The 18,283-nt window shown below is 36.6% G+C and overlaps 1 protein-coding gene across 1 annotated transcript; it reads left to right on the top strand.

The window, feature by feature from the left end:
• The first annotated feature begins 695 nt into the window (after window positions 1-695).
• Window positions 696-15,375, top strand: c1ql4a (complement component 1, q subcomponent-like 4). Its single transcript, XM_079849703.1, has 3 exons — window positions 696-1,212; window positions 1,709-3,181; window positions 13,919-15,375. Exons 2-3 carry the CDS (start codon window positions 2,648-2,650, stop codon window positions 14,096-14,098), a joined length of 714 nt encoding a protein of 237 aa, XP_079705829.1. The 5' UTR covers window positions 696-1,212; window positions 1,709-2,647; the 3' UTR covers window positions 14,099-15,375.
• The last annotated feature ends 2,908 nt before the right edge of the window (window positions 15,376-18,283 follow it).

Genomic DNA, 18,283 nt, shown 5'->3' with positions numbered 1-18,283 from the left:
GTGAATACGCCTGACAAGGAGCAAGATGGGATGAGTTACTCTGAATTCTCAATGGATCTGCCACTAGACCCATTATTTAAACACTGGTAGCATTAGCCTTCAAACAGACTGCAAGAGAATGCAATGCAAAATCTGCATAAATGCGATCATTTGGCCTATTTTATGCTGAGTCAGTTTTAGAAATCTATTGAAATTTCAACTGACCTATTCAAACTATTTTACACCTATATAGCAAATCTGTAGAAATTATATTCCATAGATAGATAGATAGATAGATAGATAGATAGATAGATAGATAGATAGATAGATAGATAGATAGATAGATAGATAGATAGATAGATAGATAGATAGATAGATAGATAGAAATTGAGAAAGAGAGAGAGGGAGAGCACAATGGTCTCAGTGTCCTTCACTAATGAGCTCTCAAAGCTAGAGAAACTGAGCCACACACACAATGACCTCGAGAAGTCACAGTGCTCCATTCTTAACCCAAACAGATAGAGATGCTTTTTTTCTAAGCCATCCACAGGAGTTTTTGTTAAAAAAATTTGCATATTTTTAAAACCCAAATAGGCTGCTGACGTGATAAACGATTAACATTTACAACACTTTCCCACATTTAATTATGATTAAGTTGGAAAAACACAAACTCAAAACCAAGTGCCCTCCCGAACCAGACAGCGTATGTGTGCGTCGCACGCGCGCTCTGCAGCTCGCAGGGTCTGTGGCGTTGAGACAGAGCCAGTGAGAGGGGCGAGGATGAGATGAGATGGGATGGAGGGAGGGAGGAGTCGACCGGATGGAAGAATGAGGGGGCAGTGTGAGTGCGTGTGTGTGTGGAGTGTGAAAATCTCACAGGTGTCGGAGTCAGAAGTCCAGCGCTGTACGTTGCTGTATTATTATATCTCTGGACAAAACGAACGGCAAAAGCGGACGTTTCACTCACGCGCGAAGTCATTAACAGTTCGCGGAATAAATAAGGTCAGAAGTGATAGTGACAACTTAATGAAGTCATCTTAACCTATTTGACTGGTTAAAGCATTTAAAATCGATATTTCTGCGATTCAATCAGCTGTTGGAGTAAAGAGAGGTGTCTTCATTTGCACATGAATTACATTCGCCTTTAATTTCTCCGGAATTCGGCAAATTTAAGGACAGACATCAGAGGAAGATTTTTAATCCTAAATATCTCCCATTAACACCGAAGTCAGGGTAAGTGTCTCTTTAATACCCTTTAGTGTACTTAAAGTTGCTCAATTGTGTCTTACTTTCACAGGTGTTATTTTGCTTGCTTCACTTACATAGAACAATTAGCCTATAGTTTTTATTTTTATGATATTAGCCTATTTATTCATGTATTGTTTTTATTTGTGCATATTTCTCCTGTTTAGGCCAAACCTTTTGCAACAAAAACGTAATGCCAGTTGCCTATTCAGGGGTCATTTTTATATAAAATTATAAAATATAATGACAGATTATGCATTTTGGATATTGCAACAAAAAAATAATGCAAGACAACTTTCAGCAAGTACAATTTAGGATAATATATATATATATATATATATATATATATATATATATATATATATATATATATATACATACATATATACATATATACATACATATATATACATATATAATGTGATATTAAATATAGCCTTAACAGATTTTCTTTATTGTCTTTTCATGTTTTTTCCTCCTCCAGTTCTATTTCTGTGGAATTTTCCCAGTCCCACCAGAGCAACTACAGGGATCTTCCATATGTTCCTAAAAAAATAAATAATAATAATAATTTTCTGAAGGATCAATACATTGTGGCTCATCGGGTTTTGGTGCAGGGCGTTGGACAATTTTCATTGAGCAGGAGCATTTTAGTGCATCAGTTTGTTTTAAAACGTGGAAGATTGGATGACAGATTCTTTTGGCACATATTTCAGGTCTTTGGTTGGACTTAATTAGAATTTTGTTGCACAACCAGCTCCTTTGTGATTTAATTTAGCCCTTTACGAACTGAATTTTGCAATTGCTCAATTGCACTTGGACAGGAACTTGACCTGGAAAACCCCAAAACAGGTTGTTGCTGTTCACTTATGCAAGAGTTTTGTGTATTGGATAATTAACTGTAGATCTAATGTTAACAAGCAAGGGGATGAATGTAAAGATGTGTATTGTTATTAGCCACGAAATTGCAAAACTTTAAAAATACTATATTACATTGTTTTGCGAGTGTCCCCGTATATTAGCTGGCCAACAGCCACCTTGTTCCTGTAATCATCTTTTATTCTTTGCCGTGCCACACCTTTCTGTTGCACTGTTCCATTTCGTTCTTCCAGATCTTCCTTTCGGTCTCCACTCTGTCCTACCTCTTGTCCCATTGCCCCCTCTCATTTCTGTATGCTCCACTCTCTTCTTGGTCTTCTTGTCTCATCCATAAATTCATCTGCTGTCCTTCTCCCCATTGGCCTCATTCCTCTATAGATATCTGTGGTGTGGCTGTTTTTCTTTGTTAGTGAGTTTTTCTCAAACTCCACTGTTCACGCTGGCGGGCACCATTCCATCTAAAGGAGAGGAGGACTTTCTAACGCTTGCTGCCTCCCGGCTCAGCCGCCGCAAGCGTGTCATAGGAGCGGCCGTGGGTGTGGCCATGGTTCTGATTCTCCTGGTCACCATTCCTTTACTGGTCCACAACACTAAAGGAGGAGGAGCCGGCAGTGCGGGAAGTCATTACGAAATGCTAGGAAGTTGTCGGATGGTTTGTGACCCCTACACCACTCCACATGGCCAGGAGCTAACGGCTGTATCACCCGCACCTCCTGATTTTCCAAACCGGAGAGGGAAATCTGGCTATCGGGGACCTCCGGGGATCCCGGGACCGCCTGGTCCACCTGGAGAACCTGGAAAGCCAGGTCCACAAGGGCCCCCAGGTCCTGGGCCTGGCGGTTACGTGCCGTCGTTCTACAGCCCTAAGATTGCATTTTACGCAGGCCTGCGCAAGCAACATGAAGGCACTGATGTGCTGAAATTTGATGATGTGGTGACCAATGTTGGCAACTACTATGAGCCCAGCACTGGAAAATTCACATGCCCTCTGCCTGGTATCTACTTCTTCACTTACCATGTCCTGATGAGAGGAGGAGATGGGACCAGTATGTGGGCAGACCTCAAGAAGAACGGACAGGTAAGAATTTAACCCTATTTATAAAAAAATTTGTGGTGGAAATGAAATCTTAAGCTCAATTGCTTTAAAATATAGTGCACCCATACATTATAAATGCTTTATTTACTCACCTTCATGTCCTTCCAAACCTGTATGACTTTCCTTCCTCTGCAAACACAAAATGAAGTTATTGTGAAGAATTTTTAACCGTTTTTGTCCATACAATGGTAGTCAATGGGGTCCAAAACAGCAGTGAACGTCACTGACTGTCATTGTAAAGACAAAAAAAACTGAGATGTTCATCAAAACATCTTCTTTGTCAAGAAAAACATGGACGGTTTGGAACAACATGAGGATGTGTGAAGGATGACACAATTTTAAAAAAGAAATTGGTGAATAATTTTTCCTTTATTATGGACATTATGTGTGCAGTCAAATGTAGAAAGTAGTTTCTCTTAGTCTCAGTTCATCATATTGGGCTTCACCACTAAGGTCATCTTCATCTAGAGGAGTCCGAATAGTTAAGATTATGAGCTTTTTCCTATTAAAATTCCTATTATACAATTGATTACCATCCCACTAAACAACATTGGTGCAAATTGGACACTGTTGTACTGTTTGTCAAGGCTGACAAAGAAAAGGCTACAAAAAGGGAAAACCGTGACATAAAAAATTGTGTTTCCAGACAATCTCAGCTGCATTGCCATATGTTTTGACAATTTAATAACTAAAATAAACATCATATATTTACATTTCACTCATCACCTAAAAATGTGTCATACGACTCAGCATGCCAGAGCTGTCGTGGTGTGGTCTAGTGCCAGTTTGCACATCAGATAAATAATGAATGCATGAAAATTTGACAGTTTCCACACTCAGTCATTCATTCCCTAGACATTAATTAAAAACTGAAGGCAGGAAATGAGCAGGACAAGAAAAGGTTTATCTGTCGTGGTTTTAAGTGATTGTATGACCTTTGTGGATCAAGACCCACTCTTGCAGCTTTTTATTTGACAGGCAATCGTAACGTATTCTTTTATGAACAGTTTTACCCAAGCACACTATAAAATGTTTATTCGTATTACACTGTGCAATGAAAGCCAAGTGTAATGTTGTAAAAAACAACAACAACAACAACAACATTTGGCTTAATACAGTGGACCCCCTGTAAAAGTGATTAGAGCGATAGTAGATTAAATTGGTTTGACCTGTACAGTTTTGTATTGTCATGCAAGTCTGCTTCCTCTGTTAAATCATTCATAACTCTTAGATTGAATCCCCTGCACGCTGTACGTGCCCCCCTTCTATTGCATGTCCATTGATTGCTCATTAATTATCTTTTCAGTCCACTCAATTACGTCCATTTCGAGCACATCAGGTGGCCCTGCTTCACTCTTCTGTAGGGCCTGAAATGTAATAGAGAAATGTGTGGGTTAACTGCTCACTACACCAAATAAACTGCCGATGGAATTATCAGATACTTCCCCAAGCACCTGAAATACATTCAACAGTCCATTTGCGACACATATCACGATTGTTGTAGCCTATAAGATTTTAAAGAGCTCATAGGATGAGGATTTGCGCAGCTACCTAATGGAAAGTACGCAGCATGTTAAAGTGAAAAGGATGCTAGATATTTTGACAGATGCTGAGAGACTGGAATTCTCTGAAGTGTCATCTGAAAGCAGACAATGGTCCGTCGGGATTAGGAGGTTTATGTTAATTTGTAAAAGGTTACTTTTGAATGCTGACAAAATTATGTTCAAACTGCCATGTCTATTGAATATTATAGGCCAGTTTCCCCAAACACAGAGATCAATTAAAAGGTTTTGAAGTCGAGAATCACCATTGTGTTATTTTCCTCAAAACTAGATGTAGGCAACTCTATACAAACATATAAGGTTGTTTATTCAACCAGAGGCTCATTTTTATTAAAACATTTGTTGCACGGTTAACCGTTAAAAGATCACAATTTAAATTCAAAATTCCACTCAAAATTCAGCTGTCTATAACCCTTTGACAAATGAGATCACACTGATGAACAAATCAAATCTGCGTTTGCGCTGCTGCTGACCCAGAGAGTTGTTGTGTGTATGAAACAACTTCGGTTATCTTTCAACAAAGACGTCGTCTTTTCAACATCATTGTACATCATGGTGACTGTCATAATGAGTGACTCATTGAATCACTCATTTTAACAGATTTGTTCAAAATTGCTGGTTCATTCAGAAACAAAACAAGTAACTGTCTTGAGGATTGAGTTTGAAAGTTAATTCATTCAAATGAATAAATATTTGCAGGCCTTTTTAAAAGCTTTTGAATAAAAAGTTACATGATTAATGTTTCTGTGGTCTGACATACTATCTCAAAAAGGGTGTAAACAGAACATTTTCTGTAAACTTTTAATTATTAATTATTATTATTAATTTAATTATTAATTATTATTTTTTGCATATTTGCATATTTTGATTCACATACACTTCTTGTTCATTACGTTTTGTTTGTTGTGTTCTTTTAAATAGACTCAAGCAAATAAAATGTTGTCAGAACCAGCAGTAAATGACATGTTATTTTGTTGAGTAGCCAAATGTTCAGGTTTTGCAAATCAGAAATCACTGAAATATATAGTTTTTAAAAGCAACAACAACAACAAAAAAGCTTTGATTAAATACCATTATGTATGGATTTTATTACTTTACTCTTGGTCCAGATCCAGATGTTTTTAATGTTAAAATACAAAAATCCATCCTAAAATTATAATCCTAAAAAATTGAAATAGTCATAAATCATTTTATATTGGACATTGTTAGTAAACGAATGAAACTAGTCAGAAAATGTTTTGTCAAAATTTTAAAAAAGTAGCATTAAAACAGCATTAAAAGTTGAAGAAACACACACAAATACTTTTACAGGAGAAACTGTAAAGGAACAAAACCAAAATAATAGGCAGTGAAAAACATCATTGTTTTTATCCTTCATCTTAAAAATAAGTTTTGACACGGTCATCTCGCATCTTCATTGTGGAGGCCATGTTCAATATGGCACCCCAGTGGGCGGCCCACAAGCTCAAGTGCACAAGTGAATTGTGAGACAGACTGAGAGAAGGACGCAAGGGTAGCCATGACAGTTAAGAGTATGGCAGAATCACCCAGGCTGGTTGACAGAAAGATCAGGGGAGGAAAGGAAGATAGATGACTTAATACAAAGCTGCAGACAGTGGGCAGAAAGACGAGACTTCTGGGAGGCTTATATACGCACGGACCAAAATGAATACAGAGCTATAGACAGATGGAGAAGTGCCAAACATGTCAGGGCTTGACAGGTTAACAAGGCGTCTTGAAGATAAAAAGACCAGATCCTGACATAAGCATTTGTTTGCTAATAATGACTGTCTGTGAATGTTCGGGTGCTAATTAAGAGAAAAAAAGTATCTGAGGTATGCTCTAGAGAGTGGCATGCGTGTTGCCGTACCTGGTTGCAGGCCCGTGTGACCATCTGGCTGATCATTGTCTGTGTGGTGGTTTTGACAGCTATGAAAGCTGGTCTCTTGATACCGGCTGGTGCAGTTGTGATGGTCTTCTCATTGTCGGACCTCAGACATGCAAGGCTAAAGTGCCCTTTAGAACTGCCTGAAATGGAAATGATGTGGGTGGATAATCATGGAAAAGTCACAGATCAGCAGGATTTTGTTCATTACGTTGATCCAAGCTGAAGTTTTACTGGTTGTTTATTCTAAAATATGTGATAAATGTTTAACATAGATGTAGTTTAAAGTAGTGTTTTTTTTTTCTTTTTAAATGTGCCATTAATTAAAGTCACCCATATTTCAATTTGTCTCTTAGTTAGGGGTGTAACGGTTCACAAAATTCACAGTTCGGTTCGAAACGACAGTGTTGTCACGGTTCAGTACGTTTTCGATACAGCAAAAAGGAAGAAATGTCAGAGAAATGTCCTTGATTTTTTAAAAATATATATTTATTAATATATATATATGGCAAGGCAAGGCAAGGCAAGGCATGGTTATTGCCTTGCCTTGCCTTGCCTATATATATATATATATTTTAAATAAGTGTGAGTTTTCCTACATCTTGAAACTTTTAGTTTTAAAAATTTTAATCTTTGAAGGAAGAACAAATAATGTTTTGTTCATCACATTTAAACGTTATTTTTAATATGACAATATTTGAGTTTTGAAGTGCTGGAAAAAGATGTGTGACGTATTGAAAGCATTTTACTATTCTTGCCAAACTTCCATGGTTACAGTTAGTGTTACTACATTAAATCCATGGGAATGTTGCTGATTTGTGGACTTAGATCATTCATGGCACAATGTTTCTCCTGGTTTCCACGTCAGCGCTGTTTGATCTAATAGAGATCTACGGTTAATAACTGAGAAATTTGAATGTTTCTCTCTAGATCTCGCGGCGATGTTATTGATTCATTGGCGAATTCAAATGCTTTCTTTACTGGATCTCTTAGCGCTGTGTTTGTGTTGTAACAGTGTGTCGCTTGATAAAGATCGGCTCGCGCTGCGCTGACATCGGTCCAAACTGCACAAAATAATTAGTGGCGCAGTTTCGTTCCGCTTTCATTACGTTTGCCACTTGATGTTGGGCAACGTTGTGGTGGTCGCGCCAGCGCGACTGCTAACAAAATTGGGGTCGCACCGGCAGGAAAAATGGTCCAACGAATCGTTCGGTTTGTAGCCTACTGCATCCCGAACCGAAAGCCTCGTACCGAACGGTTCAATATGAATACGTGTATCGTTACAGCCCTATTTTTAGTGTAGGATCAGTAAAGTTTTAGTTTATTTGTATTTGAATAGTATTCACACTCTTTTAAGGGCACCATACATCACAGTAGATGAAGATGGAATTTTGAGGAACGTTACACTACATCATTTGTTCAGTAACAGATGGAAAGGATTAGTGATGTGATCATAATAGTGCCCTCTTCAATATTTAATGAGGTCATCTTCATTTTTCTTGTAATTAATTTGGTATATTGCCCACTGAAGGAGATCCACGCTGAAATTTCATCACTGTGCATTAAGTCACAGTATCACAGCACCTGCTATAACCGAAGGGAATTCATAGGAGAGGAAAAAAATTTGAACTGTCAGATCCCACCCTCAAAAGTCCCGGGGTCGTTAGGGTCAAAAATTGCACATCATTTAATAATAACTTCTAATTATTATGCTGTATAAGTCTGCTTTCTGATGGAATACCTGCATAAAGGCCTATAAACATATGGAGAGATTTGTTAAAAGGATGTGATGCTGCTAGCGTTATTGGTGGCGCTTTTATTGTGCTTGTTGAATAATGGGTTGTTTGCCTTAATGCTAATGTGAGTCAAAATATGCCACCAGGGTCGTACGTCATCTCTGATTTAGCAGCTACATGTCTTCTTTCTCATCATTAACATGCTGTTAATCTTTTAATTTATAGTCCCTCAGCTTTGATGTACATTCCCGAAACCTTGGCTGTTCAAAGTGGACTAATCTACACTCCGTCCTCTCTGTTGCTTAATCGTTCCACCATTCTTTTTTCCCCCTTTTCACCTGTCACACGCTCTTTTAATAGACCTCCGAAAGGTCGAGCTCTTTCACACACTAGTGTTAAAAATGCCATCGTCTGTCTGTTAATGACCAGTACTTGCTCTAATAAATGTCTCCCGGTGCAGTGACTTGTGCATAGTCCGGTAGAAATATAATGAGTGTCTTTGGTAGTCTCTAATTGTAGTAATCCCTAATTGCACGACGTCTAATTGCCAAATAGTTTTAAGGGAAATCTTTTGAACTGATTCAAAATTTGTATTATTATGTGACATACTCATTAAATCCCACCTTGGGTCACTTGTTAAAGTGATAGTTCACCCCAAAATGTATAAATAATTTATTTACATTTATTTACAAATCTGAGCTGCTTTCTTCCAAAACACAGAAGATATTTTTTATTTTTGTTCATACCATCAATGGGGTCCAATTTTGTTTTGAACCCCAGCTTTCTTCAAAAATATCTACGATAACACTTTCCATTCATTAGTTCAATACTTCTAAAACATTTATTATGCTTATTTAATGTTCATTTCAACATTTATTAAAATTAAAAGTTGTACAAGTTAATATTATTTAATGGACCTGAGCTAACATTAACTAACAAGTTAGTAACAGCACTAACACTAACGGTTGTAACTAACATTTACAATAATGTATAAACACTGTAACTAATGTATTGCTAATTTTTACTTTATGCATTAACTAATGGGGCCTGTACTAAAGTGTTAACATATCTTCTCTTGGGTTATACTGGTTTGGGATGAGTAAATGATGACAGATTGTACATTTTAGGGGAACCAACCCTTTAATCAGTTGACTATATTCATACAGTGATTGAACCCATGGTCATAGAGCTTGTAACGTATGTTATAGTGTGCGCTTGGACCATTAGTATGCAATGCCACACTCGTACAGTACGCCAATTAAGCATACCTCTCAGAAGAAGCGAAACAAATTTTACTCTCCCTTTGAGGCAAAACAGACCTATTCAATAAATGTTCAAATCTTTTTTTTGCTTTAGTCTTTTCCCTCCCCTCCCATGTGCTCGGTCCCTTAGGTAAGTTTAAGAGCTAGTTTTCCATTGTCTCCGCTCTAAGAGGTCTGTATATCACCGAGAATGAATCCTGTCAGTTTTATTACCGCTGGAGCACGGCACCACTGATAAAAAACAAGACTTCATATACCCTTGCATCTCACTGCTCTCACAAAATAGCCTTGCTTGATCAGACTGTTATCCTAACCCCCCACCCCTCCTGTTTTCTCCTTCAACCCTTGTCTTTCTGCTAGCGCTCGCCTCTGCTTATGTGTAAAATGCCGCCGCAAAAGTGCCCCCCCTTCATCCTTTCCCTCCCTGTAATGAAAAGGCCTGGCAGAACAAGCCCCCAGCAGGCCCGAGGGTCCCCGCTCGCAGCCGGCGCTGAGATCAAGTCAGCGTGGCGTTTCACAAGTATAGTCGGCTCCCATGTCAATATCCATCTCCAGTGCAGTCAACGGTAATCCTAAAATGCCTCTCTCCCTCTCCCTCCAAGACAGGCTTTCATATCACTTATATTTGATAAATGCCGGGAAGCATCTAACAAGCGCACTTTGCGGGAGATGTCTAAACCCCGGGTGCTCAGATACGGTGTAACTGATCCCAAAAATACAAGATGTGAATCAATGGAAGCGAAGAAATGTCTTAAATGGTCTTCGCCGGATGTCTGATAATTAAAGTGACCGCTTGCGTTGTCGTATTGAACATGGGGGTATGCCGGAGGGAGAGACTGCCCCTTTGCCCACTTTGGCAAAATAATGAGGAGAATGACATACGCTCTGCGTCGATAGGGAGAGGAGGCCAGGTCGTCACTGTCAGATGTGGAATGATGCACATGCCAAATTGACCACCTCAGTATTATGGACTTTTTTGATCTCGATGAGTCATTGAGTCATTGCAGTGAAGATAATTCAGATTTGATATATTTTTGGACGTCTGAAAAGAAAACATCACTGTTGCACTGATTTGTATTCAGTAACACGTACCATTTACAGCATTCAATATATAGGTTATTGACTAGTCCAATGTGCAGATGACTGTATCATAAAGTGTGGCTGTTAGATCTGGATGTGAAAGATTGTGTAGCTGTTTCAGGAGTCAGTTTTTATGTGATATATAGTTGAAAAAGGGGTTTCTCAAGGGATTGGCAACCCATCATAACTTTGATTCAGGCTGCAGGGACAAGCTAGGCTTCTCACATCGCACCTCAACACAACCAATATCTTCCTGTGAAATAATTCAGATTTTTTACACATCTAAACATAAAGTTTGTCATGACCGATATATATTTTTAATGATATTCACTCTTTTTTTTTACTTGCTTTTGGATGTTTAGTATAACTACAGATCGGTAACAGTTTACAATAAGGTTTCATTAGTTAACATGAACTAATAATTTCAACATTTACTAATACATTATTAAAATCAAAGGTTGTATTTGTTAACATTAATTAATGCACTGTGAACTAACATGAACAAACAATGAACAGCTGTATTTTTATTAACTAACGTTAACAAAGATTTACAAATACAGTAACAAATGTATTGATCAAATGTATTGAACAAATGTACCGATCTATATTATGTACAGATAATCTATAATAATAGGTCTATATTATATACGACAATCATAAGACTTACTATTATTATTAAAACATAACCATTATGAATATTTTTTATATAATTTATTGAATATTCATTATTATTATTAAATATTCATAGTGAATGGTATGCTTTTTATTGTTGTAAGGCAAAATAAAACATTTAAAAATCAGTTCTGCCTATCAATTATTGAACGCTTAAAATAACTGATGTAAATGCAATATTGATTGATAGGCCTACTTGGTATTTTTCAAATGACAAATATCTATCACTGCTATGCAAAATCAATTTAAAGCTGATGTATTTGTCCTACAGTGCTGCATTGTGAAACTTCCTAACATCATTATACAGATTGGTATTCAATAGCGCATCTAAATGGCGGTAGTCTCCAGGACGTTGTGCGGATGTTGACAGTATCTTGATGGCAATGAAGTGGGGTTATTAGATTATGGATATGGGGAGGGAGTTTATCTTTGTCTGGGGTCAGTGTGTTTTATGTGGCCTGCGGTTGTGGGTGTTTCTCAAGGGAATAACACGGCCAATAAAACAAGAGGCATTTGAGTGAGTGATGGCATGTTGTATGAGGATGTTTACTGACACCGTGCATATCTTTGTCATTTTCTTTTTCTTCCTAGGATAGACTCGCTCCGTATGTTTAGGAAACCTGACAAAGATTGAGTGGCTATAACACGGCTGAGCAAAATGCCTGACAATCACTGTCTGTCACCTGACACCTGTCTGCTAGGAGCTTACGCATCTTTTCCATTTAGAATACTTGAGCATAGATCAGATAGTAGAAAACGACGATAAAGTATCATATTGTAAGTAGTCATATTGTAAGGGTATGGAATTCTTTTTTATTAAAATGCGTGGTCCTTTTTAATTGCTTCTGCAGGAATGTGCGTCTTTCTGACCACATGACTAATCTCAATTTAAAATGTTAACAAACAAGTTTCAGATCCACTGCTGGGAGTCAATACGGCTGATCTCTCAAGCAGAATTTAAATGAGTCCATGTCTCCAGTAAACAGTCTCATCGCGGTTTGTGTGATACGTGCGCTTAAGATTAAATTCAACAGGTCAATACGAGGAAGGGATTTGGTACAGTTTTAGCATCACCAGCTAGATGATCCTACAGTAAATAAATAGGAGAGAGTATGACTGCTTTCTCAATTGAGAGGTCAGCTATCTGCAGCTCCATCCATTTCAGAGTATCATTTAATAATCACTCCATTCTGTTGCCAGAGAGATGATAAAACAAGGTCTCTTTCATGTCAAGAGAGCATCTTTATGTAGAGGTATCTGTCTAGTGCAGTATTTGTTTTCATCTTTTTTAGTCTTATGCACCTCCACAGCCTCATCAGCACCGCATTTACCAGAAATGTGTTTTAAATCACATTATACAGCGTTTCATTAATATGAATAATATATCATTCATATTAATGATTTAGTTTAATATAATATTTGTTTATAAACTGTACAAAACTCGCACATATTACAAAAATCAATCAATTCAGCATTTTTGTCTATTGATACATTTTTTTTTATCTGTACATTTTTTTACAATTATTCATGTTAAATAAAAAAAAAATTCTATAGGTTTAAAAAATCAAAATCTTTCCACGCTTAGCATTTATATAAAAATCTGACTTATTATGTTCTTCTTTCATTTATGTGACCCTGGATCACAAAACCAGTCACATGTCGCACGGGTATATTTGTGGCAAAAGCCAACAATACATTGTGTGGGTCAAAATGATTGATTTTTATTTTATGCCAAAAAACATTAGGATATTAAGTAAAGATCATGTTCCATGAAGATATTTAGTAAATGTCCTACCGTAAATATATATAAAAAATATTTTTGTGAGTGAATGCAGCACAATCGCGAACATAAATGGACAACTTTAAAGGCGATTTTCTCAATGTTTCGATTTTTGTGCACCCTCAGATTCCAGATTTTCAATAGTTGTATCTCGGCCAAATATTGTCCTATCCTAACAAACCATACATCCATTGAAAGCTTATTTATGCAAAAAAATATCAATTTAAAAAAACTGACCCATGTGACTGGTTTTGTGGTCCAGAGTCACATATGATAATGAAAACACCACTGAATTCAGTCTGTGCTTATTTATAATACATTTCACTATCTGAATTTGTTACATATATCAAAGACACTGTTTTACCGTGTTAATTTGAACAATAATTCAATGGTCAGATCTCACTTGTTGAATATGTATTTCTGTTTTTAAGTGACAATTTTTCTGAGTGTCTGCAGCATAATGGGTAGTTGATGTGTTTGTGACGTATTGAATTGCAATGGAAGGTCCCAATCCCACATGCTTAAAATAATTTTAAAAACTTCATGTTGTTGTGCTTTAGCCATGTTTTGTGGTTTGGCCTAATGAATATCACTAAATTATTATAGATACTTTTAGTGGTTCATCTACATCTCAGTATCATTCATGTATACTGTAATTTTGGGAACATAATCTGTAAATTGTTGCGATCTGCTCCGTGTCCTTCCTCTAACCGTGGCTTCATTTGTCCCGTGCGTTTGACAGGTGAGGGCCAGCGCTATCGCCCAGGATGCTGATCAGAATTATGACTATGCCTCCAACAGTGTGATCCTGCATTTAGACGTGGGAGATGAGGTCTGTGTGCAGCTGGACGGAGGGAAAGTCCACGGAGGAAACACCAACAAATACAGCACGTTCTCTGGCTTCCTCATCTATGCTGACTGACCTGCTCTCGTGATGCTGCTCAACACACTCAGATATACTGTGTACAAACACACACACACTTCACACACTGAACAGGCTGGAAAGAAATGGACATGGTTTACGCTGAGTCGAAGGGCTTCACAGATGATGGCAACCAATTCCTTTCATAAAGCAGATTTCCAACATGCTTCTTGTATGTGTGTAAATTATAACTTACATTATACACTACTCCCAAACGTAAATTAAAATGCATAAATATATGTCTATATCTATCCTTGACAGTAACACACTCATATTTTAATGTGTGTACTTGTTGGTGTACTTGTCTCCATTTTGTGTGTCAATCAAAACCTTGAGATTCAAAGTCACTCTCTATAGTCGACATGCTTTATGTTGAGCTGAGCTGCATTTACACATGGCTAGACTTGAAACAAAATCAGTGCGTAGATGTACTTTTCACTCGCTAGATGCAGCCGTAGCTCATTACAGGCACGTATATATGCGTGCACACACAGAAGTGCACACAAGTCCTCTTGTTCAATTCATTTGACTTAAAGTGACTGTTTTGGCTGTCTGTGTGGAATTGGAAATATGGCTCATACAGTATGGATTTTCACTCGCTCTATAGAATACGGCCCAGACCAGAACATTAATATATCGATTTAGACATTAGATTCTTCAGTAGTGAAATTTAAACCAATACAATGTGCGAGTACATCATGTAAATAAATATGATTATTTAATACATTTTAAAGGGGAGGATGTTGTATTCGTCTGCGTAAGTCATATTCCACTCTTGACAATGAATTATTCTTTTATATCTTATCAGCATTATGTTATAGAATTATTTATATAGAGATTATAGATTTATTGAGTGAGCTATAAATTGATTTCATTTTTTGAATATATTTCAAATGTAACTACTGCATTGCATTTAAGAGGTCAATACACTTTCACAGTGATCACTAAGTTTGTATGTATTGTTTTATAGAAGTTATACATTTATAAGTCAAGTTTATATCTATATATTTTTCTGTGATATCATGCCGGTTGCTATATTATGAGAAATAAGGCCAAAAGTTTGAAATGTTCGAAAGATAATTCTGACAATAATGTGTCCTCAAACATTTTAATTGCAACAAAATGTTGAAATTTTAGTAGATCTATAGCTTGTATTAATTAATCTTTGTAAGAAATGAAGTAGTTGTTGATAAGTCAAGCCATGTGCAAATACACTGATACAAATATACGTCAAAAACATTCCCTATTCACAAAAATTCTATAATAAATCATATACAAATATCTCTGCCTCATTTTTATGTAACATTTGTGCAGCTGACTATTCAAAAACCATGCAACATATTAAGTACAAATATGGCAAACATATTTCTGTCGTGCAAAATAGTTCCATAAACATCTGAGAAAATAAAAGTCTGAATCATAGACATGTTTACCAGAGAATGGAAATTCAGTCTTTTGGAGGGGAAAAAAAAGAAAAAGAAAAACAAGCTAAACAAGAACAACGACATGAACGATGCTTGGATTCTACCTGGGCATGTCAGGGCTAAAACGAGGGGAGAAACCTTTAATTAAAAGGGAGAGGTAATGACATTCCGGCCTTAAGGCTTTGGTGAATCTGTAGCCTGTGGGAATATGTGGGGGATCTCAGCGTGTCCGTGGCCAGCCTCCTCGCGCTCTCCTGCCAGATTCCAGTTGAAAGTTAATTGGACGGGGAGAGGTCTGAGGCGGCCTGTGCTGAGGCCCATTAGTGATTCCCCTGTCGAATGCAGAGCCACGAGGATCACAGACTCACAAATAGGCAGATTAAAATAATCAATACACTTCACTTGCCTCCAACACATTCGCACAAGTGCGCGTAGAAACAAACCTGCATGCACATCCACACACAAATCCGCGCAAAATGAATTCAGTAATTAGTGGAGGACCTATTCACCACTGGTGTGTGATACTTGGCTCTCTGGCTCTCACTCCGAGTGTATGTGCTGTCTAATGAGGGGGGGAATAGTTCTGACTGGTGCCGAGCCGAGAGACAGAAAAGGTCAGGGAGCTGTTGATGGGCTCGTCTTGGCACACAATGCATCATGGGGGTATTTCAGCACACCCAAACAAACCCTCAGATTACAATCACATCTTAAGATGTTCTTTTACCTATAAAGTTAAAGAATAATAATTATTTTTTTCAATAGAGGTATATGAACAGATATAAAGATATGTATAGCAGTGGTACAGACTTTTGCACGGCCTGTACAAACATATGTCTCTATTGGATTGAGAACTGTGAAGGCCATTTGAGTGTAGTGAACTCACTGTTCAAGAAAACCAGTTTGAGATGATTTGAGCTTTATGACATGCTGTGTTATCCTGCTGGAAGAAGCCATCAGAAGATGAGTACACTGTGGTCATAAAGGGATGGACCTGGTCATCGACAATACTCGGGTAGGCTGTGGCATTTAAACAATGCTCAGTTGGTGCTAAGTGGCCCAAAGTGTGAAAATAAAATATCCCCACACTATCACACCAGTGCAGGATGGATCCATGTTTTCAGGTTTACGCTGAATTTTGACCCTACCATCTGAATGTTGCAGCTAAAATCGATTTATCAGACCAGACATGGTTTTTCCAATGTTTTATTGTCCAATTTTGATGAGCCTGTGCGAATATAGCCTCAGTTTCCTGTTCTTGGCTGACAGGAGTGTCACCTGGTGTGTTCCTCTGCCGCTGTAGCCAATCTGCTTCAAGGTTCCATGTGTTGTGTGTTAGAGATGCTCTTTTTCAGACCTCGGTTGTAATGAGTTATTGTTGGCTTCCTATCAGTTCGAACCAGTCAAGCCATTCTCCTCTGACCTCTGGCATCACATACATGTATATGTATTAAGCTGAGCTGTTATGAACATTTCACAATAGTGTATCTTAATGACCATATATTTATTTGTATTATGACAAGTATACAATGTATATATATATATATATATATATATATATATATATATATATATATATATATATATATATATATATATATTCTATTTTACTATATTGTAAGATTTAATTTATTCCTGTGATGCAAAGCTGAATTTTCAGCATCATTACTCCAGTCTTCAGTGTCACATGATCCTTCAGAAATCATACTAATATGCTGATTTGGTGCTCAAGAAACATTTCTTAACTTATTAACATTGCTAAAAACAGTTGTGCTGCTTTAGATTTTTGTGGAAACTGATACATTTCAAGATTCTTTGATGAAGTTCTAAAGAACATTTATTTGAAATTTTTTTCGTGTGGATCAATTAATATCAATTTAATGTGTGGATAAAAGTATTAATTTCTTTAAAAAAAAAAAATTACTGACCCCAAACTCTTGATTTTGAAAGGCATATATTATAGATGGAAAGATAAATGGATGTTTTTAATTTTTATATATATATATATATATATTAGGGCTGTCAAAAGATTAATCGCGATTAATCGCATCCAAAATAAAAGTTTGTTTTTAATAATATATGTGTGTGTACTGTGTATAATTAAATTTGTATATATAAATACACACACATGCATGTATATATTTAAGAAAAATGTGTTATTTATATATAAAAAATATATATATTTATATATAATATAAACTATATAAATATATATACAGTATATGTATGCAAATATTTCTTAAATATATACATGCATGTGTGTGTATTTATATATACAAAATAATTATACACAGTACACACACATATATTATGTAAACACAAACTTTTATTTTGGATGCGATTAATCTTTTGACAGCCCTAATATATATATATATGTTTGTATGAAGTGCCATCTGAAATTTTCTTCTAGAATGATAATTTGTATCAAGCTCATATATTTAAGTTCAATAATTTCAATTAAATGGCAATGCAAATTTCCTATTAATTGTAATTTAAGTGAAATTACTTAACTTAAATATACAAGCTTTATAAAAATGATCATTCTAGAAGAAAATTTCAGATGGCACTTAGAGGCTTTTGCATCTGAACTCTTAAAAAAATCCTATAATGTTATTTTAGGTTGTCACATCCATTGTCGATCTTCAGCTAATTAAATTAATTCACAAAATAAATAGCTTTAAAATTTTTGGAGATTGTTCCCTAAATTTAAACCTACAGCATGAGGATGAAAAAGGAAAAAGAAAAAAGAAGCAGGTTTCTAAAA

This window comes from Squalius cephalus (assembly GCF_949319135.1).
Source record: "Squalius cephalus genome assembly, chromosome: 18".
NCBI classification, from domain to species: domain Eukaryota; kingdom Metazoa; phylum Chordata; class Actinopteri; order Cypriniformes; family Leuciscidae; genus Squalius; species Squalius cephalus.
This window is presented reverse-complemented; position numbering and strand designations above follow the sequence as displayed.